This window comes from Morus notabilis, unplaced genomic scaffold, assembly GCF_000414095.1.
Source record: "Morus notabilis unplaced genomic scaffold, ASM41409v2 Scaffold1604, whole genome shotgun sequence".
In the NCBI taxonomy this organism is placed as follows: Eukaryota; Viridiplantae; Streptophyta; class Magnoliopsida; order Rosales; family Moraceae; genus Morus; species Morus notabilis.
In genome coordinates, this window is record NW_010361498.1 from 161,626 (window position 1) to 180,098 (window position 18,473).

At 33.2% G+C, this 18,473-nt stretch overlaps 4 protein-coding genes across 4 annotated transcripts in view; 1 reads left to right on the forward strand and 3 right to left on the reverse strand.

Annotated features, from left to right (window-relative positions):
* Window positions 1–1,055: 1,055 nt before the first annotated feature.
* On the forward strand, window positions 1,056–3,720 carry LOC21392697 (classical arabinogalactan protein 9). Its single transcript, XM_010099625.2, has 2 exons — window positions 1,056–1,360; window positions 2,601–3,720. The coding sequence occupies exons 1-2, from the start codon at window positions 1,228–1,230 to the stop codon at window positions 3,491–3,493; spliced, it is 1,026 nt and encodes a 341-aa protein (XP_010097927.1). The 5' UTR covers window positions 1,056–1,227; the 3' UTR covers window positions 3,494–3,720.
* A 4,307-nt stretch (window positions 3,721–8,027) lies between these two features.
* On the reverse strand, window positions 8,028–10,946 carry LOC21392698 (double-stranded RNA-binding protein 1). The gene is made up of 5 exons (XM_024166591.1): window positions 10,901–10,946; window positions 10,110–10,196; window positions 9,196–9,297; window positions 8,439–8,671; window positions 8,028–8,273 (listed from the first exon to the last, which is right to left on the reverse strand). Exons 1-5 carry the CDS (start codon window positions 10,944–10,946, stop codon window positions 8,028–8,030), a joined length of 714 nt encoding a protein of 237 aa, XP_024022359.1.
* A 2,893-nt stretch (window positions 10,947–13,839) lies between these two features.
* LOC21392699 (ran guanine nucleotide release factor) lies at window positions 13,840–16,681 on the reverse strand. Its single transcript, XM_024166618.1, has 8 exons — window positions 16,560–16,681; window positions 16,271–16,400; window positions 16,113–16,148; window positions 15,640–15,777; window positions 14,887–14,973; window positions 14,550–14,597; window positions 14,384–14,460; window positions 13,840–14,107 (listed from the first exon to the last, which is right to left on the reverse strand). The coding sequence occupies exons 2-8, from the start codon at window positions 16,343–16,345 to the stop codon at window positions 13,957–13,959; spliced, it is 612 nt and encodes a 203-aa protein (XP_024022386.1). The 5' UTR covers window positions 16,346–16,400; window positions 16,560–16,681; the 3' UTR covers window positions 13,840–13,956.
* The window catches only part of LOC21412760 (5-methyltetrahydropteroyltriglutamate--homocysteine methyltransferase), an 8,925-nt gene continuing 6,846 nt past the window's right edge, over window positions 16,395–18,473 (reverse strand). Inside the window, exon 7 of the mRNA XM_024166592.1 lies at window positions 16,395–16,400. Within this exon, the coding sequence (XP_024022360.1) occupies window positions 16,395–16,400 (6 nt within the window). The remainder of the gene's footprint in view (window positions 16,401–18,473) is intronic.

Genomic DNA, 18,473 nt, shown 5'->3' on the forward strand with positions numbered 1-18,473 from the left:
AGATAATTTATTTTCTTTTGGGATTAATTTCGTAAATGCTCCTTGAATTTTGTATTTTGTTTCAACATACCTTTTAAATTTTGAAAAGAGATAATTTCATCCCCTAAAATATGAAAAGTGGTCAAAACACCCCCCCGAACCAATGTTTTTTCATAAATATCTTCTCAACTATTGATTTTTTGTCAACTTGCCTCCCAATCTCTTAAAAAGCTATCAGGAGACAAGTAGACATAAAAGCAATAATTCAGAAAGTAAGTTGACTTGAAATCAATATAGTTAGGGGTGGAGAAAACTTGGAGGGGGTATGTATTTACAAAAACATAAGTATTGTCGATCATGTCATTATTTTGTTAGAATTATTATAAATGTATGGTGCATTTTGAACTGAGGTACATATTTTAGGAGATGAAATGAACCATTTTTAAAGTTTAAGAGACACGTCGAAACAATATATAAAGTTTCGGGAGCATTTTTGAAATTAATTTTAATATGATGATCAATTTATCTTTATTGCATTACACTTTTAGTAAAAATTTTCTAATGGTGTCGGTGACCAACATTATTGTCAAATTACCATATTTATTTTTGAGGAAATAATACCACATGCATGTGCAACATATTTGAATGTATAATATATAACATCAAGTAAGGCAGTGGGTCTTTATCTTATAATTTTGTGACCTAAGCACAAACAGGAGCAGCAGCAGTCCCCCAATTCAAACCTGTGTCCTTGTCCAAGCTGGTCCTTATTGAGGGAAAAAAAAAAGGAAAAAAAAAAAAGAAAAAAAAAGAAAGAAAAAAAAAAGGAATATGAAAGAGACAAAGAACCTTTGCCCTTGCCCACCTAGCAAGACTACACATGGGAGCAATTAAAGCATATCTAATTTAAAAGCTTTTAATTAACCGAAAGAGAAAGAGAAGACCAATACCAAAACCCAAAGAATTAAAGCAATCTAGAGAGAGAAAAGGAATAACCATTTCAAAAAGAAAACACACGAAGCATATTGCATCCTTAGGACTTCTCTCTCAATATATATATATATATATATATACATATATACACACACACACACATATCTATTATATGCCCATGTGTGTGTAGTATAAATCCAAGCCCTCCACAGCTTAAGTTTTGAACAATTATTCAAAAAGAAAACGAGAGAGAGAGAGAGAAAGAGTGAATAAATAAACCAAGTTATATTAGATCAAGATCAGAGAGATATTAATATGGCCGATCATCAGGCAAATCCTGGTAGTACTACTTCTGCTACAAATGCGAATCGCGAGAATGAAGTGTTCGATCCACCATACGAATGGACCAAAGAGGGCGGTGTTGATAATCTTCTTGTCTTTTTACCTGGTAAATATTAATATTGTTCACTGTTGCTGTTCTTGTTATTTCGTGATTGCTCATGTTAGTTCTTCTTCACCATTGTTTCCGTTTTCTGTATAGCTATAGAGTTTTATATATACGCAGATGATATAATATTAGTTGATATTATATATATTATATATGACACGTCATCAAATTTTTTTACTTAATTAATATATATTAATGAATACGTAACCATTAAAAACTCATCCATACGTAAAGATAATAACGAGAGTCATGGTTTGCATTTTTTTCATGCTTAATTAATCTTCATTTCATTAGTATATCTATTCAAGTTGAGTTAATTTAAAGTTTCTATTTTATTAGTATTCCATTCAAGTTAACTTGTTTGAAAGAAATTTAAAGCTTCTTTTCTAAAGTCACTTAGTTGGATTACTATGTGATATCTTGATACTAATTGTCTCTCTTATATCCTAAGTTCATTAAAAAATAATAAATAATCACCTTATAGACATGCTTTCCCCAAAAGATATACAACGTCCAGGAGTCAGCTCCTTGTCACGCTTCTAATTAGAAACTGCAAACTCACTTATTTTAGATCAGAAATCAACAAAAAAGAAAAAGCAACATTTTCTAGTAAATGGTTTCCTTTTTTGAACGAAGGAGGGGCCGGGACAAAAAATTAAAAACTTGATATATATCAATTCTCTTCTCAATTTTCTAGCTAGGATCAGAATGGCCTATTCTCATAAATGCTTTGCCAAATTAAAGAGGAATTGTACTAACACATTAGTTTTGTTTCACCCAAAAAAAAAAAAAAAGAGAAAACATACGTAAACACACACATATAATTTTGTTTTTCCTCTGGAAAAGACCAATTTGTATAAATTCTAGTTATATGTACACAAAATGACTACATAATATTTGATTTTCCTTTTTTTTAATTTAATAAATTTGAGTAAGGATCTCGATGTTTCGGCGAGGACTAAGTCTACTAGTAAATGACAATCTAGCTGCGATGTTCTAACTTTATACTTATGTGAATTGTTCCTTCTCTTCATTTTTATGAAAAAAAAGGTATATGTACTTGTATCATTTACTAGGTGATAATTTTTTTAAAGCATAATTGGAAGATAATCAATCACAAGTTCATCCACTTTTAATTATGCACACAAATGTAAACGATTTGCTCTATGCGTGCATAATATATGTATGTGTGTATGTATATGTGTGTATATAATATATGTGTGTGTGTGTATATTTGCAGGGTTCCAAAAGGACAGGCTGAAAATACAAATAACGTCAACTGCAAAACTGAGGGTAAGCGGGGATCGTCCGATCGGCCACAACAAATGGCGTCAGTTCGTGAAGGAATTTCCACTCGCAGACGACAGCGACACCAACAAGATCGCCGCCAAATTCGAAGGCGGAATTCTTTACATCAAAGTCCCCAAAGCCATCCCCATTAGCGCCACAACTCCTAAGGAAACTGCTAAACCAAAACCAACGACACCAAAACCAACGACCCCAAAACCAACCTCGGAACCAGCAGAACTCGTTGAACCCACCAAAACTCCAAAGAAGACCCCAACTCCCCCTCCTATTACTGCTGATCAGCGTCAGCCGCCCCAGCCACGGGATCAGCCTCAGCCGCCCCAGCCACGAGATCAGCCTCAGCCGCCGCAGCAACAGAAAGAAGTTGTTCCACCGAAGCCCGTGGCGGCGCCTCCGGTGGACAAGCAACAAGAAAAGGCAGTACCGGCCAATGCTGAGAAGAAGGATCATGTCAAAGAAGTTGCACCCAATGACAAGAAAGCTTCGGATCAGAAAACGTTTGAGAAGGCAGAGAAGGTCACACCACCACCACCGTCGGCGGCGGCGGGAGGCGGTGCTACTACTAAACCGGAGAAAAAGCCGGTTCCAGATGGATCGGATCCTAAAAAGGCTGCGGAGAAAAAAGCCCGTGATGTTGTTGATAGATCTGCGCCTAAACCGGCTGATTCAGAGGCTGCTGGACGAAAGAAGAGGATTGTGAAGAATCCGGCGATTTTGGTCAACGTGGCGGTGGCAGCTCTGATTATTGTTGTGCTTGCTTTATATGCGAAGAATGCTTTCAGGTTTTTTGAACAATCCAGTAGCTCGGCCTCGGCGGACCTATAATTGGTATATGCGTTCATGAAAGTACGTAAACATGTTAGCATGCGCTGCATGCACGTAAATTAATACTATATGCACAAGGTTGTTTAATAAGGGGGGCATTTGCTAGTAGAAGGTGGTCTGGCGGATTTATTATATGTTGTTTTTTTTCTTTTTCCCTTATCATGTGTAATTGACTTAATTATGATATTTGATTGAAATAAACGATGGTATTTGTTGTGAGCTTTTAATTCTCATCTTAGTTTTTTTTTTTTTTTTTTTTTTTTTTTTTTTTTTTAAAATTTTTTTCAAAATCTTTAATAATATTTGAGTGGGAGTGCTCTTAGTGTGCATCATGCCAACTTAATTGAAATGTTCTTAAATTCCTTGATACCTGGTTGAAACTTCTCTTTTATTTATTTTTTTTTAAAAGAGCAAAAAAAAAAAAAAAAAAAAAAGAGAGGAAATAGCCTCAAAGTGATGATCAACTTCGAGAGCCTCTTGAAGTGATCAACTTTATTTGTTGTCCCTTTTCCCTTTTTCTTTTTTGGTGTACTATTTTTCGTTTATGTGATCTCTTGAGTCTAGAGTGTTCTGCCGTTTTGCGCATTTAGAAGATGTCAATTGCATGTATGTTGTTAGACTATTGGCATGGCCCCAACCAATTTGGAGGTCAAATGCATGCGACACAAAGAAAGGTCATGGCTACATTTATGGTACGTACTGCAATCATGATGAAACATAAACGTAAAAATGAAGCAACAAATTGAATGATGATTGGGGGTCCACCCATTAGAAATAATCGATAGGCCTTTTTTTTTTTTTTTTACTTTTTTTTTCTTATTTGAAAAATCATAGAGAATGCCATATTGGAAAGGAGTAGTACGTGCGATTGATTTTTGCCATTTTAAAAATTTTGCCCCCTGTAATTGCCGCGCTCCCTAAAAGTAGAGGGCAATATGTTGAGGAGAAAGCCCTTAAGTCTTCTCTCACTTTCTCTCATTTAGTGACTTCTCGACAAAACAATGAAACATAGATGCGGTAAAGCCGTAAAGGCGTCCCCACATAATGGCGCCAATAGAGAAGTATCGGCCCTACACATGCTCGCCGTACCGCAACAGCCTTATGCTTGCCGTACCGCAACAGCCTTATGCTTGCACGAGCGTTATATGGTGAGGTAGTCTCTAAGAGCAAGTTTGGTAGGTTTTAGAATTGGAAGTTACGATTCTAGTTTAAATTAGTGTTTATTTATAAAAAATAAAAAAAGTGGTTCTGATTTGACTCACTTAAAATCAGTGTTTAGTTTAAATGGTTTTAGTTTAAGGTTTAAATTTTAATGTGATGTTTAAAACTAGAATCACCCTTAGGTGGTTCAAATCCTTGATTATGGTTCTACTTTCAGAATCATGGTTTGAACTTAAAATCATGAATCATGATTCTAATTCTAAAATCAAAACTAGAATCACCATAATTTGAATTCTCATACCAAACGAATCCTAAGTGATCAGTACTGCCACTACACCAATGCAATATTGTCATGGTGCATAAAACATATGTTGTTTGGTTCTTAAGTTCGAATAGAAATTTATTTATTATTTTTTTTTTAAAGAAAAACTAGTGAAAAGGGTTTATATTATATTTTACACTTAGGGTAATTTTTAAAAATACATCTTGAAATGAAGAATTTTTTTATTTATACTCCTTAACATTAACTTATATATTTCTATTTTTAAATTAAAATTAATTAAAAAATAAAAATTTTTAAAAATAATATTTTTAGTAAATTTGGTACTTAAAAAATGGAATATGTAATTCTCATTTAAACCTATTAACCAATTGACACTCATTGGACTCTATCTAGTGAGCTGGATGGCTGTACGAGACAATCTTCACCGTGCGAGAGGCCCATCACCGGTGTCAGACGGGCCCTCAAATTCGATGAAATTTGCACAATTGCGCTGATGTGACTCTTTCTAGCTGGATCTAGCGAGATTCATTAATGAAGGTATTTCAGCAAAATCTTCTTTTCAAATCGTGTTCTTTGTTTACCATATGTACATTTCAATTCAATAGAAAATGAGCTGTGACATTAATTTGAGTTTAAAATTTAAATTTTGTTACAATAAAATTTTTTTAGAAATAGTCATATATAATTTTTTGTTACTGTAAAAAACTCTCACATAAAGTCACATATTAATTCGAATTAGCGAACTAAACGAGATTTAATGGCTTGTTCAATTACATTTTTGAGTTATGATGATTTGAGTGAGGATCTTGAGTTGAATTTGAGTTATAAGTTAAGTTGAAGTTGTAACTTGAGTTTGTGTTTAGCTGTGTACATTTGATTTATTGTTTGAGATGAAAATCTTTTTGAATTTGTATTTAAGTGGGTCAAAACTTGTGTTTATATTTAGATAGCATTTTAATAAAAACTCAATGATGATGAAAAATTTTAATAGGGTATATGGGTAGAGTTTTATTCGTCTCTTCGTTGTGAACGTATAAAAAAAATCATCTCAATTGGAATTAAAATGAAAAAGTTATAGCATTTTTAAGAATAGAAAAAATACTGTTAATTAACTTGAGTTTGAGTTTAAGAACTTGAGTTGAAAAGGAAACTTAAGTTTGAGTTTAGGATCTTGAGTTGAATTTGAGTTATAACTTTGAAGTTGTAACTTGAGTTTGTGTTTAGTTGTGTACATTTGATTTCTTGTTTGAGATGAGAATTTTTTTGAGTTTGTGTTTGGGTGGGTCAAAACTTGAGTTTGTATTTAAATAATATTTTAATAAAAACTCAATGATGATGGAAAATTTTAATAGGGTATATGGCAGGGATTTTATTCGTCCATTCGTTGTGAACGCATAAAAAAAATCATCTCAATCAGAATTAAAATGAAAAAGTTATAGCGTTTTTAAGAATAGAAAAAATACTGTTAATTAACTTGAGTTTGAGTTTAGGAACTTGAGTTTGAGTTTAGGAACTTGAGTTGAAGGGGAAATTTGAACTCAGATTTTAACCCCAAACTTAAATTAAAATTTAAGTTAAAACTCAAGTTCAAATTCAAATTTTACAAAAGAACATGAACTTAAATAAAGTTATAACTTGAGTTCAAACTTTTTTTGAGTTTGGGTGCAAATGAACAAGCACTAAGGACTCGTTCAGTTTGTTGATTTGAATTTTCAATTTGAGTTGAGTTATGATTTTATATGAGAGCTTTTTACTGTAACAGAAAATGTTAGATGCGACTTTTTATGAGAGCTTTTAACTATAAAAAAATTAAAATTGAAAACTCAAATCGATAAAATGAACGAGATCTAAGTTTAACAGATTGATGCATCCAGTAACACGAGAATTCACCTTCAGGGTCAATAGTAGGTTTCCATTGGGATTAGAGTATTATATATTGTCCTCAGTACTGGCAATTATATATATATATATATATATATATATATATATATGCTTTGAAATCATAACCAATGTCTATTTCTTTTAGTCACTCATCATATTTGTTCCATTAAGTGGTTCAAAAATCAAAACCATGGAAAATGAGCCAACTCAACACATGTAAAGAGTTTAAAAAAAAAAAAAAAAACATTTCATAGCTACTTTGCTTAGACATTATGAAGGAAATTGCACTGGAAAGCATAATCCATCATCACAGAACCAAACAACTAAAAGTCTTGTGCCCAAGTTCTTCAGGACATTCCCAACTAAACGTGAAATATATATATATATATATATATAGCTAACTCCATATCAATGAATTACTTATAATTGGTAAACTATAATCTAAACATAACAAGTTTTCTAAACTGCTTGGGATATGATCACATCTGAAAGTAAAAGCTTCACTCTGTCAATTGCTTTTTTTCATTTGGGAACTCCAAGCTGATAGCCACCCAATTGTGATTACCAATGGGCATCACAGTAATGCCTTTAGGGAATGCATGATTTGGGAACTCTTGGTAGACTCTCACCTTGTTGCAAAGCAAGTAACTTGGCGTCACTCCGGTAGTTTTGTCCCTCGTCTTCGATTTCAACATTGGAGGAGAAGCAAGGCTTTCAGTAGAAGAAGAAGCTGCTGACTCGAAACACGAAGATGGTTTCTCGGCGTTGTTCGTTGCGAGCAATGAGCTACTCTCCTCTGTCCTTAATACTGAATTGGATGATAACCCTTCTTCCAAAACTGCTTCATAGAATTTGTCATGAGAGCATTGATCAATATTATGCAAGTCATTAGAAAATATCATGTGGAAACTATGTAAAGCAATTGAATGGAGATATATACCATTATTTTCTTTAACATCTTTCACATAGGTCTGAGCTGGATATGGAGCCAATTGAGATTCATGTTCAAGATTCCCAACGCCTGGAGTAGATTTCGGAACACGTCCCTTTAGATCGAGTGAAGTACTACTTGCAGCAATCCGATTCGATGCACCTGAAGATTATCAAGGAATTAACCTTTTCATGTACTTGATCAATCGACTTTTAACAAATTCTAGTTGTTTTACAAGTAAAATGAAGTATTGAAGAAGCTGAGTATGAAAGATTTGATTAAGCAAAGTTATACGTCGACTTACGTTCCATAAGCGCAACATAGGCAACACTTGCAGCATCCAGCTCTGCCTGTTTCTTGGAGCTTGCTGCTTTCCCATGGAAAATTTCTCCTTCCAGTTCCACCGTAGATTTGAATATCGGCTTGTGGGGGGCACCATAGTTTGTAGTTTTATAAAGCGGCATGCAGAAACATTCTTCCTGAGCAAGCTCTTGCAGGCGATTCTTGTAAGGACCTGATTCCTCCTGTACAATAAGACATATCAAGTAGATTGATATCAATGGTAGATTGATAGACAAAAATCGATATGAAATTTCGTTATTTGAATAAAGAACACAAAAACCAAACAAGGGTATCAAACCAAAAATTTTGATTTATATTTGATTGGTTTGGTAGTTTGAAGAACTGGCCTTCTGAAAGTTGTCTATTAACAAAGACATTATGGCAGCCTTAGCAGCGGAATTCTCTGCTTCCTTTGAGGTGTTGAAGAATTTGAGGCTCTCGAAGATGTGCTCGCCGACTAAAACCTTAGCCTTAAAACAAGAGGCGTGAGCGCCTCCGCATTCAATAGAATATGATGGCAATCCGATGTTTTTCCGTTGAGCATACTTCTGCAGCTGGATCTTGTATTGACAGTGGATATCTGGACAAGAGTTCAGTGTCATATTACCTCAGCTCATGAAAAACTCCTACAATGCTACAATTATTATGCTATAACCTAAAAGTAGTGTAATTCGTGTGTCCTATAGAACTAGCCACCAAGATCTAGGATAAATTGCTGTACATAAGGATTATCACTGTAAAAAATGGAAGTTTTGTCTGTGACTTGGAGAAGCTGGGGTTCTTATGGCTAAGAAATTAAACATAATGAAAAGATCAGATTGCATAATCAATAAAAAAGAGTGGTAAATTAATGTTAAGTTCTCTTCAGATCTGAAATAAACTCTAATATAGCATGTTATCTAGAAACTATATGGCCTCAAGAAAAGTAAACATAAAACATATAAAATGTCACAATGCTAATATGGATGTGCAGATGTACCAAGTACCTACTCTATACTAACTAGATAATAATTTGTTTAGCTTTGTGTTAATTATCATAAAATGTCATATAGTGTTAGCTTGTGCATATACTAAAGAAAGTTCATCTCTTGAGATTTTCTATACCGTCAATGACAGTCGCAGCATCGGACTGAATCTTGAGACTCTGAGGCGTCTCTATATCTTTTGGGCATCCCTTGTTAGGTTTGATGAATGGTATTGAAGGATCTGAAGAAGGATGAACGACATTGTAAAACTAAGGCTATAAATTTGAGTATAATCTTATACTGTCCTGTGTTTTACAATGTCCCTAGAAACCTAAAGCCACTTGTAAATTTCTAAAACATGTTTCAAACATAAAGTATGCGTAATTCTATAAAAGAATTGATTGCCATTCATTAAGAAATATGATTAGCCATAATATTAGGATCAAATTACTATGAAGCAAAAATTCAAAAGATCTGGACCAATTAAACTAACAAGTAGTGTAGACATGTTTCCGGACAGTTTTCGGTATGAGAAATCAAGTAGTCTTGAGAAAGCAGTATACTAAACATTTTGATTAGTTAAACACATTTCGTAAACGAAAATCCATCCGAGAAGGAAACGAGTTCTGTTCATCAAGAATCTTATACACAATGGACATGTTCTTTTAATCAACAATAGATGAATCAATACAAAGTAACCTGATACAAATCATACAGATTTCTAAACACAATTTAATTGTCCGTCATAATAATTGTATACCAAATCAAGAAAAGGGTAATAAGTTTGTTAATGTCGGCAATTATGATATCGTTCTTCTAATTTTGCGGAAATGTGAAAAGGGCATTGGTTAATAAATTAGAAGAATGATATTGTAGTATTTCAGAATGTGAATGAGTTAATAGTGAGAACCAAAGAAAAATAGGATTTCCATTGTGTGAAAAACAATGTTTAAAAGATGACAGTTAATTCCTTTTCAAAATTATAACATTTTCAGAGATTCAATGTTTTTTCAGACATACATTTCATGGATTTACAGAGTTCAAATTCCTTACCATTTTTCACAGCTGAAACATTTGACTTAGCATCAAGATTCTGAGAACTTTCTTCAGTAATAGGTCCCCTAGGAGAAGGTTCAGAGCCTATTATTGACAAATGATCAGGATTGGTTTGGAATGATATATTACTAATAATACAAATCAAAAGGACAAATTTCATAAAAATTCTTCAGATTTGAGAATGTGCTCAAAACATAATGATCAGATCAGCTTCTCCTAAATCAAAGAGTTATCAGAAATAAAAAGAGGAAAAAAAAAAGGAAAATTAAATCGTAAATCTTTAGAGTGAGTGATTATCAGTTTTTCTTCAAATCCCAACAAAAGAAAAAACAGAATACTAACACAACAAAAGCCTTTTACTTTACAAAGTGAACAGAAATGTAAAGAAAAGAACTCCAACCACCCCAAAAGTCCATTTATGTTGAACAAGAAAAAACATACTCTTCCTTCAATACAAGCAGAAATATAAATGTATATAACTTTTTTTCCCTAATACAAAGCGCTAGCCATGAAAGTATATATGCAAGTTATACATGACCAAGAAAGCCATACATGATATGTGTGTGTATATATATATATATATGAAGAAGTGATGAGAGTGGAAGTAGTTGGAGGAGTGGAAGGAGAAGTGAAGTGAAGAAAAGCAAGCATGGCGACACGGTTGAGGGCTTGTTTGGAGGATTTGCAGGGAGTGAGGGAGTCAAAGGAGGAAGCGTTGACCGAGACGGAAGCTCCAAAACGAGGTTGGTGGTCTGGCCCACATTTCATGCAACTGTATTTTGGCAAACCCCACTTCTTCTTCTGGCAAAGCTCTTGCAACTTTGCCTTATACATTATTATTATTTATTATTATGTCTTATATATGTTATGATGATGATGAGTAATTTTAACAGTTTTTAGAGACTTCTGAATTTCTCTTCTCTTTTCTTCTCTTCTCTTCAACAAGATGATCAAATAAAATAAACCTTCTGAGTGTGTGAATGCTTTTCCTGTTGTTGATATCCTTCTTGAAGAATAAAATATTACACAACACACAGAAGGAGACACCAAATGCTTCCCGCGTGTTGTACTTCTTTCATTATGTATGTATCATGTATGTATGTATGTATGTATTGTTAGAACTGTATACATGTAAAGCAAAATAGAAACGAAGAAGATGAATATTATTAATTGGAAATTTCAGCAGAAATATAAATTGTTACAATGAAATTGAACCTAAAAAAAAAAAAAAGAGTTTTGAACAAAAGTACGTTGAGACTTGTAGTAGTCACAATTTTTTTAAAATAGTTTCGCCCATCCGCGGGTGCTTGAATTTCGTGCGAGCACCTGTTTTCCAGGATACAACGACGTCGAGTAGATCTTCAGCACGAAAGAACCACTTCAGCGAACTCTAACTACACCTTCACTCTATCACCAGAACGCCTAACACTCTAAGAACAGATTCGAGAGCAAAAGAGGAATTTTTTGTGTGTTTCTAAATGGTTGAGGAGACCTCCTTATATAGGCTGTTGCAAGGGATGTCACAAAGCTGGAGTAATGGTAAATTAATCAAAATTTATTCTCAGAATAATAGAAATTCATTTTAGAGGTTATAAATTCCTGCACATCCAGATGAACCTGTTCTAAGGTATGTCCACATTCTAAAAACATGCAGCAGTTTCTTAAAAATGAATTTCAAATTTAAGTTGAAAAATGCAAAAAGAAAAATTGCAAAACATTCACGTCGCCCACATCGTGCGGCGCGCACATTGGAGCCCTATAACCCATCGGTCCAATGATTCGCACCTCCCGCGCGTGAGAGAGCATCTTGGGTGCACATTCTTACTCAAGCTTGAGGGTGCAATCTCTTATTATAAACTTTAACAAGCTTTAATATCTTTCCCGTGGGACTCTTATCCAACTTTTCAATAGACACACATTCACCCAAACATGGCAAAACCATGTTTTTCCAACATGTGTGTGTGTAAGTATGTCTGTATGTGTGTTGTTTTCTCTCTAAGATTATCCAAATTCCATGATCCAAAGGCTGCCTCTTAATCCTCTTAAGAGAATAGTTAAAATATGCTTTGAACTTTTAACTTGAGTATTTTTCTTGATATAGATAAATAATCTAAAGAAAAATTAGTTTAAGCCAAATATTACACGTAGAACTCCCAGGGGCAGGGAGACGCCAAATGTTCCTGCGTTTGAACTTTTTCTATATGTATCTACGTATGCTTTATAAACTTTTAGATCGAGTTTTTTTAACAAATAAATTACAGGAGAAAAAAAAAAAAACATTTGTATCAGTTTGGACCATTTATTACACATGAATAAAACATGGGTACCACTTCCACTTGATCTTGTTGGTGTACTTTTTTTCACAAAAAAAGAAAAAAAAAAAAAAAAAGCAGAGCAAAAGCCAAGTAATAAAAGCATCAAAAGAAAAATACCACACCAAAATATTCCTGAAATATCCTTTCTCAGCGGAGAAAGCTAGAGGTATTTCCAGTAAATAATAATAATAATAATAATATGGTGTGTTTTTATTATTATTATTAATCTTTTGATGTTTTACTATGGTTTTTGCCCTTCTTTTTAGAAGTTATAAAGTGAAAATAGGACCAAGAAATCAATAAAATTATAAAAATTATATATTATTGTGTGTTTTGACATAACTCCATGTGTGGTATTATTAAATCGACTGCTTAGACCTTACAATACAAGTGTGATCATGAACTACCAAACTAGGCCTTAGAGGTGAGAAAAGGCATAATTGATGAAAGAAAAAAACAGCTCTGTTTCATATTCTTAACTAGCCAAAACGGATTGTTTGCTTAGCCAAATAAGTTTCCATTCCAAATTAAACATGGCTATGTTAGAAGATCATAAGCTCTGTTTTATAAGCTCTAGAACCTTTATTTTGCTGGACCAGTATCATAAACTATGCTTTATATATTATTCAACTTTAAGAGGACAGTTCAAAAGTATCATTATGAACAATCTCTCAATTCTATTCATACAAAAAGCGTTTTCAAGTCTTTTCTAGGTGTCATTTTCTGTGTGTGTGTGTGTGTGCAATACTATATCACCAAAGGTGATGGACTAGCACACTTTTCAATCAATTATAATTAACTATATTACAAGATCTTATATGTCAATGTCTTAACTTGCAAATATACCACTAATGATGATAATTACCGTGATAAATAACATTTTTTCCCTTTCAAAATATTTGTTGAATAACCACCATTAATCGTGACCATTAAAAACTCATCCATAATATATATTTAATAAGAAACAAGAAGAATTTTACTAATAAAATGGGGAAGTGTACAATAAGGACAAGGAGTCCACCAAAACAAAACTTCTACAACAAAACCAGAATAACACCTAAAAACTCGAAACACTGGAGAACTAAATCCCAGCCTCTTAATAATAATAGGTCAGAGAAATAAAATGCAATGAATCCTTACCCCCAAAAACTATATATTTTTCTGAACCATGTATTTAGCACAAACCACCAAAAACTTAAAAAAAAAACAAAAAAAAAATATGAGAACTACATTTAATGGCCAGACCAGAACTATAACATAATTCTAAGGGTCCATTTGATTTGTGGGTTCAAATCATAGTTCATGATTTTAATTTTTAAAATTTAAATTTTTTGTGAGAGTAAAACACTGTAGCAGAACTAAGAATCATTGTTTGAACCATGCAGAACTCTTAAAACAAATAGACGCTAAACTTTGGGAACTCGATTTGAAGCACATTACCCCCCTAACAAGAGAGTGAAATCTGATACGAATTCAAAGATCTAAGATCAGCTATATTAACGTTTCCTTTACATGGCTACATGATATATCTATAACGCAGTAGAACCAAAAAGGCTCCAGTCACAGACTTTAAAGGTAGAGACAGCATGTCTAAAGACCTCGGCCATTGGCATACACCCAGATTGCGTTGCAGCGATAGTGAAACCGGCCCCCACCGCGCTAGCGCTCTCGCTCAAGGGACTGCAACCGCAAGGAAAGAAGGCAACCGTATCAGAAAATAGCATAGCAACAAATAATCTTTGACAGGAAAAGACAAATACAATCCTTTTTACAATCTGACATTAATATGTGAGAAAGAGAGGTTTCCTTTCAATTTAGTGGTTGTATATATGACCAAATAAACATGTATAAATTATTAATACTAATAGTAATAGTAATAGTATTACTATAAGTATCAGTTGGTAAAAGCTCTTGAAAAAAAAGGGCCATCTGGTTCTTTAACAAACTTATACTTACTTTATGTGAATGGGCTCATATGCAGTAACTAGCACATCTGTATTAACTGCTTTAAGACGCAAATTTGCCACATAAACCTGAAAGAAAAACAATAAAATCCACTTAGCACATTAAAACAAAATAGTATCCTAGATAAAACAAAAAAAAAAACAAAAAAGGGACATACTCTCACAAGATTCTGTGCTTCCCTTCCTTGCCGCCCCTTGGAGATGGCCTATGTTCGAGCAATCAAAATTAAAGATTAAAAGCATGATCCCAGGAAGAAAATACATTTCAACGCTGAAAATCTTCAAAGGTTGTTGAAGCAACATAGTTTGCTATTCAAGCGGAGAAAGAAACTGTTGAGGCACTTTTCATGATAAGCACAGAAGAATCATGTTTCCTTCATTGAGATGACAACTACTCGGACTTCAAATGGGCTAAAATCATAAGTTCAGAACCAACAAGCCAACAAAAACATTGGAAACATAAAAAGATTGATATGATACATAGTAGTGAGATACCATTTGGCCTACTGCAGTTGTAACAACAGCGGGTATGTTTCTATAACACAATCCAGAGGCCTCAATCACTCCTGATTGTTCAATCACCTGAAGTAAATTTGATGAAAATAAGTCCTTAGAACAATAGCACAAATCAGAAATTGAACTAGTAAATGGAATTTACAGGGGACAAGAAAACCACATTGAAATATTTCCAAACCGTCATATATGTTAAAATAAAATAAGCTACAAAGACTTGCACAGGGGGGAGAAAACAAAAAAGTACTAACTTGATCAATACCAATCCCAGAAAACAACTTCAACCGTTTTTTCTTTTTTTTTTAAATCCGAAACTCCAGATCATGTTATCTACTATTTTACCGACAAAGTTAAGATTATAACAACTCAACCGTATTGGTAAGGCCATCCATTAATTCACAATTGATACTTAACCCTCTTTCCTTCACAAAGAAACATGTCATTTGAACTGTAAATTCAATAGCCAGCATAAGTTAACCCGAGTACATAGAAGAATACAAACATGAGAGTCCCTCTTGATCCCCACATACATTGAGCACTCATAATTAGATTTTTTTTTTCCTTTTCTTTTCTTCTAACTTGAATAAAATTGAATGTTTATATGCCTTATAAGCAACTAATCTAATGGCCCCTTAAATACCACCATCTATAAACAAAAACAAGGAAAATTACTTTCATAAACTAAAAGTTTAACTAAGTGAGCATTGAGGAAAGAAAAAAGCCAAAAACTATTACCACGCTTCCTTCAGCGTCTTGTTCATTGGCAAGGTCTTGGAGAAACCACGTAGCACTTTCATTATCACCAACTTCATGCTTCAATTCCAACAGCTCAAAGATCAAACTCTCATCACGGGCGGGGTCCACAAACACCTCCTTCAAAACCCATCAAAATAATTAACACGCATATACATACACAAAAACTGAAATCCTCCACGAAAAAAGACCAGTCATACATTTAACACGTTAAGAATGGAGTATATCATTATATTTATTTTATACAACAATGATTTAGTAAATGTATAACAACCAAGAATTTATCTACTCTAGTTATTTCTAGAACAATGTTACACCTTTACAAAATCATTGTTCCACAAAATAAATGTAAGGTATAACATGGGTCATCACTATAAACTCAATAACAAATAGTGTGAAAGAAAAAATAATTAATGCCCAGAAGATTAAATCACTAATTAATTAGTGCTACATACCTGATGATCAGGAACTTGTCGAATGTCACTCACGTCCTATAAAATTTTAGCACCGAAAAACCAAATACGTATCATCATATAGAAGGCAGATATGAAAAGAACTTTTGAAAAGTAAACCAAATGAAATCTCGTAAAATAGGGGGAGAAAATGGGCGAACCTGAAACCTGAGAGGGAAAGTGGCAGATATGGCACCGCCGAACAATGGACGCTCAGTGGAGGATTCTTCAGGCATTTTTTTTTTTTTGGCCAACAAAACAAAAAATAAGAAATGAAAATACCCTTTATTTCTGAAAGACAAGAATCAGCCGGTTAGAAGAAAAACAACAACCAGTAAACAGGTTTTCTTGACTTGAATCCAAAACAAGCGCTAAAAGTGAAAGCAAGAAATGAAAAAGAACAAATAATTCTAGAGAATAAGAAGAAGAAGAAGAATCAAATCATTTTACCTTCCTATTCTTTAGTGTGATATGTTATTAGAGAGAGAGAGAGAGAGAGAGTGAATGTTTAAAAGGGCTCCTCCACGGGGCGTTTATTTCACGCCATCGGTTCACCACCAGGCGTGGCGGCATTGTTAAGCATAATTGTATGAAGAAACTAGAAAAGGAAAGAGAAATTTATTACTCTCTGATTTGGTCACTGTAGAAACGACTTGTCGTTTGGTAATAGTAATTGTAGACTAGAGTTTTTACCTTTATATGTATGTTTTAAGCAATCATCAAAAACTGGATGATGAATTTCCATAGCGCAAAAAAGAAAAAAAAAAAAACAGAATCATTGAGAGGTAATTGACTGAGAACTAACACGTTTATATAAATGAATATAACCTATTTATATTTAAAATGGCCATTACTTTTCTTAATTCTAATGGAACTTTAATATGCACTTCTAATTTTGTTTGAGTTCATATTAAATTAGGACAGAGATTTTTGCTTTCAATTCTTTAGTTTTTATACAACATTCTCGTTATTAAATTTTCGTCTCTAAGCTCCTTGATTAGTTGAGTTTCAAAATTTCATAGGGTTTCATAATTTTGTTGCATGAGAAAAAGAAAGGCAGAAAAGCCAAACCCATGACCTGATCTATGCAAAAACAACTTGATAATGATATTCCACACTAGGCGTGTTTATATGATCCAATCATCAAATTGACCGACCCATTTTTAATTGATAATTGATCTCAATTGAATTAGATTGGATGGAATCTCTTTAAAACTGACTTGGATTAGTTTGAATGTTAATTTTACTTTCAAAACACCCGATCCAAACCAATCCAATCCTTATATGTGACATAAAAAAAATAAAAAATAAGTTTTTTTTTTTGTTTAATAATGAATCATCATCAAAGAGAGTAGTAAGTGTGCACAATTGAATTTTTAGATTTTGTTCTATTTCTTTGTTGTTTTTTCATAGTTTGGAATAAATTGTCTGTTGCAACTTTCAAGTTTGTAATTTGGAGTTTATATGCATTTTTTTTAGATTTATGAATATATATATATATATATATATATATTTTGAACTACAACATTTAAATTATGTTAAAAAGATCTAACAAACAGGTTCAATATGAAAATAAAAATTAATAAATGGAAAAAAGAGATAAATACTCCTTAAAAGTGCATGAGTCAAGATTTCTATCTCTTAATCTTGATTACTAATTTTTTTAGTTAAATAATTATACTAACAAAAACGTATTAATTAAGAATGAATGATAAAAATCCAGATGCATTTCTCAAAATAAATTCTGCAATTTTCAAACTGACGTTACACTAATAATCGGTGGATTGGATAGAATTTCTAAAACCGACCGTTAATTGAATTGGCTGATATATGGTTAAAATAAGTTGGATTAAATTGAATGAGCGCCCCTATTCCACATGAGCAAAACGGCCGGACTATGTGTCTGCATGAGTGGCGGCCAAAACGGCAACACAGACGGAAAGGAAGGGCGAAATCAAAATTACAAAAGAGATTAGAGTGGGTGCCAGAGAACAGCCAACCGCACTAAATTATCAAAATGTCCGTGCTTCTTTTTTTGTTTTTTAATTTTTTCATTCACGGATGAAATTGTCGTTAAAGTGACAAGTCTCTAGTTGCATACAATCGCATCCCCTTTCGTAAAACAAGATGCACATTTTCGGCAAAAAAAAAAATAGTCACATTATATAAGCCCCATCGCTCATGTTTGATTTTGAATATTCCACTTATTCCATCCACTCTCATATAATGATACAAACGAATAAAGAAGAAAGAAGAGCAAAGAGACGAGGATTTATGCTTTATAGTAAATGAACATAAAAAAAAGCCCCCTGGAGGAGTAAATAGAAAAAAAAAAAAAAAAAAAAAAAAAAAAAAAAAAAAAAA